A 14,927-nucleotide genomic window follows, 5' to 3' on the forward strand; every position below is an offset into this window, starting at 1 on the left:
GAAAAAAGAAAAAACAAATGGGGTAAATAGCAATTTTTTTTGCAACCCTTCCTTGACTCCTATCTTTCCCAGAGTCCCCTTCTGCTCCATTGGAAAGCACCCTAGAAAATATCAAGGGACCTTCTCCATAACCCTGATTACTCAGCTTGCTTTATTCCCTGGAGTCCTGAATGTCTCTCAGTTGTGGGGATTGCTTACAAGATCAATATAGCCCAGGTCCCTCTATTAATTAGCCCCTCTCATTTCAGATTAGATTAAGAGAATGCTAAAAACACTAAAGAAAAAACTCAATTCTGCCTCATCTGTAGAAACAGGGGAAGCAGCAACAGCCGTGGGGACCCCACAAAAGCTTGCCCAAACACTTCCCCAACCTAGCTTATGGGAGTGGGGATGGGTCAGGCCCCATGGTCAACATTCCCCGAGTCCTGGCACCTGAAACTACCATCAAAGAGAAATCCTGGCACCAGTCACCCCAGCCTTCAACAGGTTCTGTCCGGCAATTGCCTGGGAAGAATCTGGGTGCCTCTGGCACCTCCCAGCATGGCAGTGTGAGGTGAGAAAGTCAGTCAGCCTTTGCATTTGCTAAACCCACCATTCTGTTTCAGTTGCACATATGATTAGCTATGTAATTGATGGCAAATTATTTTATTTCTACCCAGTTTTCTGATTTGTAAAGAGAAATTGTTGGTTTTATATTAAAAAAAAAAAAAAAAAAAAAAAAAAAGAGTTCTCTCTGGGAGAAAGCAGGTTTCTCGGGGAGGTTTTCTGGAGGCAGCTTTAGTTTCAGTTACAAGTAAATAATCACCCAAAATCGCAGCCAGCTGATAAAAGTTCAGATCTTTTATTGTGTCCTTCAATATAGCCTGGTTAGTTTTCCTAGCGGCCTATCTTTCTGCTTGGTTCTAAGAGCTCTTGCAGCTTTGTCCTTTGCTCCTGCCTCTGCTTTCTTCAGCCTCCAGCCATGTTCTGAAGTAAGACCCTTCAAGCTCTCAGAGCTTCCTCTATATATATGATCTCCCAAAGGTTAACTCCTCCTTCTGGAGGCAGGGCTTAAGGGAGGTGTAAATTCAGATATCTCATACTAAATTGTGTGAACTCCAATGAATACTTAAATATTTCTTGCTTCTATGAGCTTTCTAAAGGTGTGAACACAAGCATCGTTTCTATCAGTTGTACTTAGTACCTTGTTTCAAGTTATGGCCCAAAATATCTCCTTCTAAGATCAAATCAATCATATTGAACCATGCTAAATTAGATAATTATTGTCTCTATCAACTCTAATTAATGGCTTAACAATTTGTAAAGATTCCAACCAGAAATAATAATGATTGTTGTTGTGAAGATCATATTGCAAAAGTGCTTAGTGTAAACAAATGCTATATGAATGTTAACTGCTTTATTGTATATAATTGCTTCATATTTGATAACTTTATATGGGTTTTTAAATGTGACCAACATACATTGCCAATAAACGATTTTGTGTGTGTATGTGTGTGTGTGTGTGTGTGTGTGTGTGTGTGTAAAGTAATCTGGAAGCAAATTCAACTAAATTAAACAAATTTAACTAAATTAAGGTCTCCCTAGGACTAGGAAGATAGTGCACAGAAGAAAGAGAGTCTCTCTTTCTTCACCCTTCCCTTTTTTTTTTTGACTGCAGCAGGGATATTTGGATAAAGGAGTGAGAGAGAGAGAAAGAAAATATACTCACTTCAGTGAAATTTGTCATTTGAGATCTAACAGTAGAAGCAGTTTTAAAGGAGCTCTAATCAAAGACCACTGAAAGGATATGTAAATTGTAATCTATTGCACTGACAGTGTTAACAGAAGATTTAAGAATTTGGGAACTTTAGGAAAACAGAAAAACAGTCCATTGCTACTTTAAAAACTGGAAACAAACAGCCTGCTTTTGAGTTATCAAGAGTCAGAGTTCCCAGGGCCCCATCAGTAAAAACTGGCCTTTAACCCTTTCCTGGCATACAAAAGAAAAATGGTTTGTATGAATTGGAAAATAACTAAATGGCAATTCAGTTTGTCTGGAACATTTAATTAGAATTTAGGGAATCTCATAAGCTAAAGATAAAATAAAAAATAAATAAAATTAGTATATCACTGATAGTTCTGTCTTTTCCTATAAATTTGTTTCCTTCCTGGATTTTTGCTATATCCTTTTAGAACTTAGTCCACTACAATTGGCATTACAATTATAATAAATTTTGCCCCTTGAATTTGAAATGGGTTCAAGCTTGAAAATTCTTTGAGATACCTCGTGATACCAGTCTGCAACCCCAACCCTTTGGGGTCTCCTTTTGAACCTCAACAAAACTAGCTTTTGTCTGAGTCTCTTCCCTAATTTTGGAGGGTCTAGGAGGAACCAGCTAATCAGAAGTTCAGGCTTCAGGAGCAGGAAGAACTGAGAAGTCAGTCCAGGGGTGGACTGAGCTTCCAGGATGAAGTGATTTCTGTGGCCTGATAAAGGAAGTCCTATGGAGATGAGTCAGCAGTGTAGCCCAGGGGGAAGGATTTTATGAATATTCTAAATACAAATTTTTTTTTCTTTTTGTTTTGGGCCTATGATTCTGTTGGCATAAAGTACTTCCAGTATAGATACTTCCTTTACTGATAGAGACAAGCAATTTATCTGTAAATTAAAGTCTTAACAAGGGCCCATAAAGTTATTTTTTAAAAATTTCATTTATCATCATTTTTGCTAATTTTAAGTTCTGAACTGCCTCTTTCCCTCCTTTCCCATCTAAACTTCCCATCATTTGGCATACATCAATAGATGGATGTGTGTGTGTGTGAAACCATACTATAGATGCTTCTTTTTATCAATTATTTCTCTGGAGAAGGATAGCATCTTTCTTCATAGGTCCTTTGTAGTTGATCTGAATATTTATAATGCCTAGAATAGCTTAGTCATTCAGTTATTCTTCAAACAATACTGCTGTTGCTGTATGCTGTTGCTTTTTCTTCCTTCTCCAAGAGGACCATGACATTCAGGGAGGTGAGGTTATGACATGTGAGTGAACTAGACTTAAGTGTAGAGAGCCGGAACTCTGGAGAAGTTGAAGGTATACTTGAAAGAAGTATACTTGAAATTAGGTGTTAATTCAGTGGAATTGATGAAATAATGGTTTTCTAGTTCAATCTAGTATGATATAATGATATAATCACCCTAGATTGGCTTATACTCTATTTTCCTTCTCTTCATTATTCTTTTTTGCACCGTCTTCTCTTTTACTCCTATTTCACATGAAAAAGTGACTCTTCTTGTCAAGGAAAATCCTTTATACGTGCACCCTTCATCTCAACCCTTCTTATCTTCTCCAGCAGTTTGCTGCTACTATCTTCTCCCAATTCTTTCTAATAATTATTCCCTCCCCTACCAATCAATTTATTTCCAGTTGACTATAAACAGTTTTTCTCATTCTTAAAAAGTCTTTCTTTGAGCTTTCCATTTTTGTTTGCTATTGTCTTACATTTGTCCTCTTCTTGGTTGGAACCAAGAAGCTATCTACACTATGAGTCTCTATTTCTCATTCACTTCTAAATTATCTGCAATCTGGCATCAATGATCTTTTAATTGTTAAATCCAATCTCCTTTAATTTCTCAGCAGTCTTTATCAATGGACATTTCCTCCTGGGCACATCCTCCTTACTAGGTTTTTATGGCACTGTCCTTTGTTGGATCTTCAACAAGATAATACTTGCTAAGCATGTGTTCCTGCAGGCTTTGTTCTAGGCCTTTTTTTCACATTGTAATATTACATCACTTGAGTATTTTTATCAGTTTCATATTTGATTGTTATATAGATTATATTGCTAAATTATGTAGATTATTATACAGATGATTTTTCAGATGTCAGATACAATACAGCAAATTGTATATTACAGACATCAAATCGTATATTACAGACATCTTAAAATATATACCAATTATTTAAGAACTATCTTACCCCTTTTCCACTCCCTACCTTGCCTTTCCGGAATTTCTCTATTATTTAGTCATTCAGGCTCACCACTTCACTGTCATCCTCTCTCTTTTAACTCCTATATTTAGTTGGAAATTCCTGTAATTTCTTCTTACTCAAGATTCTTTTATATGACCCTCTCTCTCCTTGGACAGTGTGGCCACCCTGATGCAGGACCTTACCATGTCAAGCTTGAACTATTGTAATAAGTAGTTGTTGAGCTCCCTGCCTCGTTTCAGCTCGTTCTAGTCCACCCTTTACTCATCAGTGAAATACCGGAAAAACTGAGCAAGATAGAGATTAGAGAGTATTTAGTAATTTATTAAATGGAGAGATATACTGGGATCAAATTGGATCCATGGTTTGGTCCCAGAGCTGAATGAGTCTCTAAGAATCCAGCAAACAATCAGAGTTCTCAATGGCATATATATACTTGTGGCTCAGAAGCAGAGAGTAGATTGAGGCAGGTGTGAGTCAGGGTACTGGGAGTGAGAACAGGATTCTGACAGGGTGGGGTGAGCCTCCCCCTTTGATAAGACAGTATCTGACATTCTAATAGCTTGGGATGGGGAGAGGCATTCTGATGTTCTATCAAATATTCTGATAAAGAAGGAGGGGAGGTTTTGCTGAATCTGAGAAGCCGAGAAACCAAGGCAGGACTGAGTCAGGATAATTAGGGAAACTGAGTCAGGACAATAAAAGAGAACTGTGGCATAACACAAGTAATCTTCCTAAATGATAGTTCTGATCATGTCATCCTTCAACCCATTCAATAAACTTCACTGACTCCTTATTTTCCAAGATCAAATATAAAATGCCATTTGGCTTTTAAAGCTTTCCAAAACTTGACCTGGGCAGCTAGGTATTACAGTGGATAGAATGCTGGGCCTAGAGTGAGGAAGATTCATCCTTCTGAGTTCAAATACTCCTAAGACACTTACAAGTATGTAAGTCACTTGTTTGTGTCAGTTTCCTTATCTCTAAAGTGATCTGGAGAAAGAAAACGACAAACGACTTCAGTATCTTTGCCAAGAAAACCCCAAATGGGGAGATGAAGTCAGAAACCAACTGAATAAAAACTGACTTCTTGCTAGCTTTCCAGTCTTCTCACATTAAGATGTCTTATCAGTTAAGCCTAATCACTCAATAACTTTGGGACAGAAGCCAAAGCTGAGCAGACCCATACTAAGCTAGGAGTGGATTGGTAACCCAAACGATGACACTGGCCTCTTACCCACCCATTTCCCAGTTTAACTGGGCATCACCCAGTCTTACAATTGTTGCTCTTTCTCATTCATCTCCACGTCCAAGATTCCTTGAGGTCTCAGCTAAAGTTCTACCAAATACATGAAGTCATCTCCCATCTGCTTTCCTTTAGAGCCTCACCTCCTTGATTATCGTCTACCTATCTACCAAAATTGTTTATAGGTGTTCCTGGGGGGGTCTCCTCCCTCGGGCAGAGAAGCTTTTGTTTGCCATTTTTTGGGTTATCCTAGAGCTCCGGGAGAGAAAAAGGCTCAGTATGGCCTTATGCAAAACTGACAGACCCATCGATCTTTAGTTATGCAATCTCCTGCTGCCAGCACACTTCCTTCCAAATTATTGATAATCAGTATAGATTTTGCTTTGAGTTCAGTATTTAGTCTCTCAGGATTCGGGGGCACGAGGTAGGAATCGCTAACAAACACCTTTCTACATTAGGTGCTTCCGGGCCCCGTCCTCTTCTGACTCAGCACAGCCTACGGCGCTTCCGCGTGACCAGGGAGTAGCTGAATTAGCCTGGAACAGTCATGTTCTTGAACCACCGCGGGAGCCCGGGGCGTGGACTTCTAGAAGTTGCCTGGACGCTCGGGAAAAGAGCAGCAGCAGCAGCAGCAAGAAGACAGTACGTTTTGATTGGTCAGTTGCCTGATGACGTATTAGAACACGCTGAACCGTGACTTGGCAATAGTTTTTCCCAGGTGAATTTAGGGGAGCGTTTAAAGAACCGGGACTGGGTGCTGAGAGTTGGAGTCGCTTGTGGCGGAATCGGCGCTCTTCAGGTGAGTGGATCTTTCTCTCCGGCGTTCCGGCGATTCTTCAAAATCGCGTGTGTCATTTCCCTGCACGTCTAGCTTTCCCCTCCCGCACCCTCATTGGAAGCGAAACTTCCTTTGGAAGGAAGAAAAGGGGAAAGGAGGGGAGGGCTCTGAGCCGAGCAAAGCGCCTCTGGTTAGAGGTGGCCTGGGGCTGCGCTGCTTTTACTACTGCTGCCACCGCCGTCACGGTTAATTCCCTTTTTAGAGGTATTCCTGGGTGTCCCCCACATTCGGCAGCACGCCGGGTCCGCCGCCGTCCTGTTTATGGGGTAATCTTAGACCAGAGACTTAGGCTCTCTGAATATTTTTTTGTTAAGCGCAGATGGTGGTGTCCGCCGTCTCACTTGGCGGGCCGGTAAGGATCTGTTGAGAACTCCACGAACGCCGTACCAAAGCTTGACTGTTTCAGGTGTTCCTGTTAACTGGCCGCCTGATGGTTAATTCTCAGTGCGCGGTCAGGACTGTCACAATCTTTGTAATAGTCAAGTTTGGGGGCCATATCTTAGCAGGCAAAAGTCTGGCTCTCCATGTCATTGAAGGAAAAAATGTGGGGAAGTTTGTGGTTCTGATTTGACTTAACCTATGTAACATAGCTAGCATTTAACAGCATTTTCAGGTTTTCGGAGCACTATTTAATCACCCTCACAATAGCTCTGGGACGTGAATGTTTTTATATCCATTTGTACCGATGAAGAAACTGAGGCACATTGAAATTAGGTAGCTGATCTGCCCTTGTTCACACAAGTACTAGGGCTTGCCCAGAAGCTAGATTTACTCGTTTCCTCCCACCAAATCCCAGAGCACCACCTAACTTTATATATGTATGTATAGATACAGGTTTAAAGGCATGCTTATCTCCATTCTTTCTGTGCAACTTAATCCTGTTGTTGACTCTTCGAGCCATTAATACTGAAAATCTTGAAGTTTGGGAATTGAAATGTTAAGGAATCTAATGATTCCACCTAATGCTGTTTACTGTTCTGGGTCATTAACAAGTTAGTATGGTCACCCTAAAAAAAAATTTGGGGAGGGGGGGAGCATTTCCCACTGCTTTGACTAAGAATAGATCATCTATCTCAATTATGAGGAAACGAGAAGATTGATTGAATTTGTAAATCTTTATCCCAGTGGTGAGGTCACTGTTTTTCATCTTTCTCCTACAGGTCTTCTGCCAGCTAGTTTGTAACTGGTTTTTGTGTCATTGGCACCTTTTTCTTTACACAATGGAATTTCCAGACTTGGGAAAGCATTGTTCTGAAAAATCTTGCAAGCAGCTGGGTAAGCTGTTAATGAAATATTAATTAAAAATTACTGTTTTGGGTGGTTTTTTTCCTTTCTTTATACATGGGTAATTTTACAGTATTACAATTGTCAAACCTTTTGTTCCAATTTTTCCCCTCCTTCCCCCCATCCCCTCTCCTCATGGCAGGTTGACCAATACATTTTAAGTATGTTAGAGTGTCAAGCATACAATATAAGCATACATGTCCTAAGTTATTTTGCTGTACAAAAAGAATCGGGAGTTTGAAATAGTGTACTATTAGTTGTGAAGGAAATCAAAAATGCAGGTGAACAAAAATATAGGTATTGGCAATTCTACATAGTAGTTCATAGTCATCTCCCAGAGTTCTTTAGCTGGGTGTAGCTGGTTCAATTCATTACTGCTCTATTGGAGCTGATTTGGTTCATCTCATTGTTGAAGAGGGCCACATCCATCAGAATTGATCATCATATAGTATTGCTGTTGAAGTATATAATGATCTCCTGGTTCTGCTCATTTCACTCAGCATCAGTTCGGGTAAGTCTCTCCAGGCTTCTCTGAAATCCTTCTGCTGGTCATTTCTTACAGAACAATAATATTCCATAATATTCATATATTGAGTGCTTTCTTATGAGAAATTGTATAGATTAATGAATGTTTTGCACATTTCATATAAAAAACACTTGACAAGTTGGTATTAGGCTAGTTAATCACAAATTTGTTTTTAAGCCACATTTTTGGTAAAAGATAGTATCTTAAGGAACTGTACCTACAAATTTTCAAGAGTAGTATAAAAGACTGACTTATATTTTGAGTTGAACCCTAATATTCTTATAAATATATTTGGATACTCTAATAGTTAATGACAAACTATTAAAGTCCAAAATGTTGTGCAGGTAAAAGTACTGTTGTATGTCTTTAGTTCAAACAATATTTTCATGTCTTCTTTAGATTATCTTCCATTAAACTGTGCCGCATGTAACAAAGTCTTCTGTAAAGCTCATGTTCAATTGGAGCAGCATAAATGCAGTGCTTCATATAAAAAGGTAATTAATCCATACTTGTCTGTTTTTAGAAATTCCAAGTGTATAAACATTTGAACTGGTTTTTGACACAGAATAAAAATAGTGATTTAACTTTCAAATTATGTGGTGAAAAGTAAGTCAGAAATGAAGGTTTAAAAATCACGAGAGAAGTTTATCCTGAGTCCATTTCACTTCTAAAATTCTGAATTTTACAGGAGATCTTAAAACAATTTTTTGCTATATTTTATAACAAGAAATGACTACAGTATACTTGGACTTTGGTACTACTTAGGTACTACTGTGCCATGCTTTAAAAAGTTAACAATTGCAAGTTGCTCTAGTTTAAACTTCCAGTTTTAAAATGATCTTTTGAAGCCAAATTCATCAATACAAATGTATATTAGCCCTAAGGACTGTTGAGCAATTTGAAATTTTATTGAAATATTTGCCATCCTAGGCCAGTAATTGGTCCCTCTTTTAATTTTCAATAAGTTTATTGTCAATCTAAAAATCTTCATAGAAAATTACACATTTACTGACACAATTGGGGTTAAGTGACTTGTGGATAGCTAGGATGGCTTGAGTGTCTGGGGCCAAATTTGAACTCTTGTCTTCCTGACTTCAGGGTTGGTACTCTTATCTACTGCTCCATCTAGGTTACCCTAGCCTCTCTTTTTAAAGATTTTTTTTTTTTTAAGTTTTTTATTCAAATACATGCAAAAATAGTTTTCAGCGTTCACCTTTGCAAAACCTCATGTTCCAAATTTTCTCCTTCCCTCTCCTCCTGCCATAGATGGCAAGCAATCCAATATAGGTTAAACATATCCAGTTTTTTAAAACCAGATATTTGTCATATGGTGCCATATTGTCACCATATTTGTCATGGTGCACAAGAAAAATCACATCAAAAGGTGAAAGAAAAGTTGAGAAAAATCCTAAGCAAACAACAAAAAGTGAAAATACTAAGCTTTAATCGCCATTAATCTCTGTAGTTCTCTCTGAATGCCTAAGGCTCTTTTCATTACAAGTCTATTAAAGTCTATTAAAATTGCCTTGAATCGCCTCATTGTTGAAAAGGGTCAAGTTCATCACCATGGATCATCTTGTTGCTGTGTACAATGTTCTCTTGGTTCTACTCACTTCATATCAGTTCATATAAGTCTTCCCAGGCTTTTCTGAAATCAGCCAGCTCATCATTTCTTACAGAAAAGTAGTACATTCATATACTATAACTTATTCAGCCAATCTCCAATTAATAAACATCCACTCAGTTTCCAGGCTGCTACATTTTTGCACATGTGGATCTCTTTTCCTTTTTTATGATCTCTTTGGGATACAAACTCAGTAGAGACACTGCTTGATCAAAAAGTTTGCAGTCTTATAGCCCTTTGGTTATAGTTCCAAAGTGCTCTTCAGAATGGTTGGGTCACAACTCCACCAAAAATGCATCTATGTTTAAGTTTTCCCAAATCTCCTCCAACATTCATCATTATCTTTTCCTCTCTTAGCCAATGAGGGGTGTGAAGTGGTACTTCAGAATCGTTTTTTAATTTGCGTTTTAAACAACAGTGATTTAGAGGATTTTTTCCTGACTAGAAATGACTTTAATTTCATTGTCTGAAAAATGTTCATATCCTTTGACCATTTTTCAAATGGAGAATGCTTGTGTTCTTTATATGTTTTAGAAAAGAGGCCACTGCATATAAACATTTTTTCCCCTAGCTTTCTACTTCCCATCTACTCTTGGTTGCATTGGTTTTGTTCATACAAAACCTTTTTTTATTTAATCAAAATTATTCATTTTGCATTTCATAATGTTCCCTAGTTATTTTTTGATTGGCCCTGTAAGCATTTCGAAGTAATTCAAATTCAGTTTTCATTAATTACCTTATACATTAGTTACATGCAAATTTAATGTAGTTGCATACCAACTGGAAACAGAATCTGGACAAGTTCACATTTCTATCCTTTGTCAAGCTATATTATCTTTAGAACTTGAGGATTATCAATCTTACATTAGCTGTTTTTTAGGATGTTCGGGTCCCAGTATGTCCACTTTGTCATGTCCCTGTTCCAGTAGGACGGGGAGAAACCGCAGATGTTGTGGTTGGACAACATATGGATAAAGACTGTAAATATAACCCAGCTGGGGAGAAAAAGGTAAGTGAAATCAATGGTTTGATAATTTAGCTGGGAAAAAATATTCAACATTATATTACCTCAATTTTATCCTTAGATTTTCTTTTGCACTCATCTTTTACCATTGCAGATAACTTAAAGCTAGGAATGAATAGTCATACTAATTTTGGGGGTTTTGACAGTATTTAATGACCCTAAAATCACTGTTTTATCTTAGTTTCCAATTTGGGTACTTAATTGTAGAATTTAATTATCTCATTCCTGTTATAGTAGAATATTATATGTGTAGTTTTAAGTAGATGTCTTGTTGCTTGTTAGACCTCCTAATTTAGTCTTATTATTAATAAGTGACTCAATTTTCATTTTTTTGGTTTTTAGATTTTCGTACACCGGTGCTCAAAGGAGGGGTGCAAGAAGAAAGAAATGTTTGAGCTGCTTTGTGACCAGTGTAATGACAATTTTTGTATTAAGCACAGGCATCCTTTGGATCATAACTGCAAACATATTGACCATCCCATCTCCAGAGGAGGGTAAAAATCTGGTTTCAGTTATTCCAGGATTAAAAAAGGGGGGGGTGGGGCTACTAACAAATATCAAAATATTTATTGACCTGAGATACACTTAAGCATCAAGTGACTGATTATTGATAGTATAGAACCAGTAATACTAAAATCACTCTATTAGTTTGACAGTAGTGGCTATAGTGATTTGGAGATCAATAATGTACCTGACATAGCGGGTGGATAGAGAAATTGGCCTACGAAGATCTGGATTCAGATTTGCCTCTTTAACTTAGTAGCTATATGAACCTGGGCAACTACAGAAGCTTTCTGTGATGGCTTTACTATGGTTATATACAAATCATGGTTTGTATTTATAGTTATATACAAAGGCAGATTATCAAGACAATTGACAAGTTCTAATTTTTGTCTTGTTGAAACAAATAGTCTTTCCTCTTTTAAAGTTCTAGATTGTCTACTTCTCATTAGAATCTCATTTTGTTAGATCTGTGGTCCAATAATAAAGTCCACTGGTGTTTTCCCAGCTTCCTAAGACTAAATAGTTGCAGAATAGTTAAGGGAATTTTTTCACTGGAAGTTTTTTTGCACCCAAGAAAATTACAGGTAGAGATTAGCATTCTTGGACAGTGAACAATTGGATTCAAAAATAGCACTCAATCTTTTTTGGCTAGAAGAAAAAATATTTAATAAGCATGGACATACTATGTGCTAGGGATTTAAACACAAAAGTCCTTGCTCTTGGCATACATTTTAAGAGTGAGACAACCTCTGTATTTACAAATTTATTTACAAAACATTTACAAAATTTATCCCCCCCAAAATATTTACAAAGTAAATCATAGCTGACTGGGTCATGCCATTTACCCTTTGAAAGTGATCTTTAGCTGAATCTTTAAGAGGTGAGAAAGGTATGCACAAATAGTGCAGAATATGGGAGTTTGGCTTGCCTCCAGTTTGCAGGAAAGATGGCAAAGAACTTTAAATGCTAAATTAGGGGGGAGAGGAGGCATATTTGATCCTAGAAATACTAGGGAACCACTAAAGTTGAATGTAGGGTGACATGATCAGGTTTTTATGAAAATTTTTGTGGCTCTGGAAGATGGATTGAAATTGGAAGACAAGCTTAGGCCAGTGGTAAAAGAACCTGAGCTAATCTGATGGCATGTGAGGGAAGAGAAAGAGGGTTTGTGTGGCCACCCATTCCTTATTTTACAGGTGGTGAAATTTCCCATAAGGTGAGTGGAAATTATGTTTTGTTTGCCTAGGACTGGGAGATGTAGAGAGCTTTAAACAACCAATTCATCTCCCATGTCTTTAATTTTCTTGTGCTGTAAATATTCCTTATACTTAAAAGTTCAGTGTTAGATGCTGTAGCTAGATAGATAATTGAATAAGCTTTATTAGGTTCACAAGTGAATAGGTTTCATGAATGTTAATCTAACCTTTCCTTATAGGTGTGCAGCTATAATGAGAGCTTCTGAATCATCTGGAGCTTCAAACAAATTATCTTCCAGTTGGCTAGCTCAGCGATTAAGGTATTAGTTATATTTAAAATTATACGTTATCTTGGAGTTAATATTCTGAACAAAAAAAAAACAAAAACCTGGTGGTTTGGCCGTGTTATTGAGAAAATCTTAACACATTTTTAATGTAATTAATAGTATACATCTTAAATTACATGCCCCAGTTGAATATAACTTAAAGAATTGTCTAGCTTCATTCTTGTAATAGATAGTTAACCTTTCAGTTCTTTTGAACTCCATTATAAATGCTGTTCTAATCTCTAATACAGCACAAGACTTAATTGAGCAGTGTTAAGTTTTTAAGTATAAATTGTGGATGTGTTTCTTACATGGCCTTTATGTATACTTTATGTGACAACCTTTCCACTTCTAGTTCAGATACTAGTTACAGAAAAATACGTAAAAAGGAAATTTCTTAATTTCTTCCTGTTCTTTTTTTCAGAGGGAAACAAAAGAGTTGATGATCATTTGACATTCCCAGTCTTTATCACCTGGCAAGGAACGATTCTGTGCATTTTTATATAATTTAAAGTAATGTGGGCTTTCCCACAAAATCTAAGTTATTTCCTTTTAACTTTTATCTGAAAACATTTTCTTAATGTTTCTCAGGGATAACTGAAACTTTTAATTAAAATTTTGTTTTAAATTAAGTCATGCAATCAACTGCATCAGTTCTCCTTAGAAACAGAAGTGCCTTTAAATTGTAACTTGGTACATTTAAACATTTTAATTGTAACTAATTCATAACTTATTCTCATTTTGATTATAACTTAAATTTAAAATTAAAATTTTAAATGCCATAAATAGCTAATTGTTTCTGGTGCCTTTGTCTTATAATTTGCTCTTCAGCTAAAGTACTAAGAACTCTTTGTACACAAGTATTTGAATAAACTGGCGGGTTCCTATTAATTCATTCATTAACACATGGAGAAAACATCTTTCTGCTTTTGTTTTTCTAGAATTTGATTTAGAAATGCTTAAATATGAAGTCATTCCTTAAATATTTCCCCAAAATATTTAAGGTGTTGGTATATGTGTGGATGGGCATGGGTCTTTCAAGTAGTGAAAAATTTTTTTCTGAAGAGCCTATAAGAATATAAAAGTAATAGTAAATAATACAGAAAGGGGCAAAAAAACTTTAACAAGATGTTTGTTATACCTGTCTTTGTGGAAGACTTTATAGAACTTCCTCTTTGTGAAACTAAGATATTTAGGGCCTTTACTAGTCAATATGGATGAATTTTATGAACTTGAGGGTAATTCTATAATACAAGGATATTGGTGACTATGATCTGGTCCAATACCAAAATGTTTGTTTTGTTAAATAGACAGTGAAATCTCATGTCAATTTTTATTGCAAGTATTCTACAGGTAGATAATTCATTAAGCCATAAAAGTTTACTTTACAGAGCTCTGCAAATTGATTTATTTGGAGCTATGGAATGGTTTCAAAAATCCACTAAAGCCTGTAAATGAAATCATTATTTTCTACTGAATGTATGTTCACTTATTCTGAGATGTAATCTTTACCACAAGTGGAGAACATCACTTTCTGATTGTTCAGTTCACAACCATGCTACTGATACTGTACAGTTGCCTTTTTTAGTTTTTTCTTCTGGAGTTGTTCAACTTGCAGCTTTGTATTTGTTCTAGTGTAACTTATGTCTTGACCAAGCTTCCCCTCCATCCATCTCCAATCAGGCTATTTAATGTACAATTTTCAGTCTATATTTATAGTGCATATGAGTGAAGGTAACTATACTTTGAATTTAAAGAACCATATTTTGGTATGAGTAATGATGATGTCATATAAGGAATGCGTTTTTCTTTTTCCCCAATGAACCACTAGTAAAATTAGATGATGTACTTATAGAAAAATTTCCTATGAATCAGGAATGTTTGAAAGGTTTAACTTCCACTAAAAGGATGTGTATGAGTCTAATATTAATTATTACTGGAAAAATCAGATAACATGTGTTTGGATTTTGGTCTGTCTAGACCCTAAAACATAAGTTGTTACTATTATTCTTTGAATGTTGATCCCATGAGTTTTGTTTTTTTTAACTCCTGCTGAATACAATGCATTTACAGATGTGAAACCAATATTGTCCACAAGATGTCAGGTTTTGATCCATAAGAATCCTTTGAGAAATGTTCATAAATAATATTTTATTTAATTATACAACTATGTTCCCAAATAGCATAAAACTTGGGCAAAATTATTAGGTCACATAATTTTTAAAAATGCTGGACTAAGATTTGGATGCAGTCTAGCAGGCTTAAGAAAATGTGGAAGGAGACAGTGATGGTTTGGGACCACTTATGAAGCTTTAGTGTTTCTAGTTTGTATTTGGAATGTGTCCCATCTTTAAAAATGTCACCTCCTTAGAACATGCAAGGTCAGTGAGG

At 36.5% G+C, this 14,927-nt stretch overlaps 1 protein-coding gene across 1 annotated transcript; it reads left to right on the forward strand.

Annotated features, from left to right (window-relative positions):
• The first annotated feature begins 5,926 nt into the window (after positions 1-5,926).
• On the forward strand, positions 5,927-13,222 carry ZFAND2A (zinc finger AN1-type containing 2A). Its single transcript, XM_031941409.1, has 7 exons — positions 5,927-6,013; positions 7,213-7,327; positions 8,262-8,356; positions 10,367-10,495; positions 10,853-11,004; positions 12,450-12,530; positions 12,961-13,222. Exons 2-7 carry the CDS (start codon positions 7,273-7,275, stop codon positions 12,977-12,979), a joined length of 531 nt encoding a protein of 176 aa, XP_031797269.1. The 5' UTR covers positions 5,927-6,013; positions 7,213-7,272; the 3' UTR covers positions 12,980-13,222.
• Positions 13,223-14,927: the final 1,705 nt, after the last annotated feature.

Source organism: Sarcophilus harrisii, chromosome 1 (genome assembly GCF_902635505.1).
Source record: "Sarcophilus harrisii chromosome 1, mSarHar1.11, whole genome shotgun sequence".
In the NCBI taxonomy this organism is placed as follows: Eukaryota; Metazoa; Chordata; class Mammalia; order Dasyuromorphia; family Dasyuridae; genus Sarcophilus; species Sarcophilus harrisii.

Coding starts and splice junctions, on each gene's coding strand:
- ZFAND2A (XM_031941409.1), top strand. CDS start 7,273: ATGGAATTTCCAGACTTGGGAAAGCATTGTTCTGAAAAATCTTGCAAG. Junction 8,357..10,366: donor GCAGTGCTTCATATAAAAAG/GTAATTAATCCA, acceptor GCTGTTTTTTAG/GATGTTCGGGTCCCAGTATG. Junction 11,005..12,449: donor CATCCCATCTCCAGAGGAGG/GTAAAAATCTGG, acceptor CTTTCCTTATAG/GTGTGCAGCTATAATGAGAG.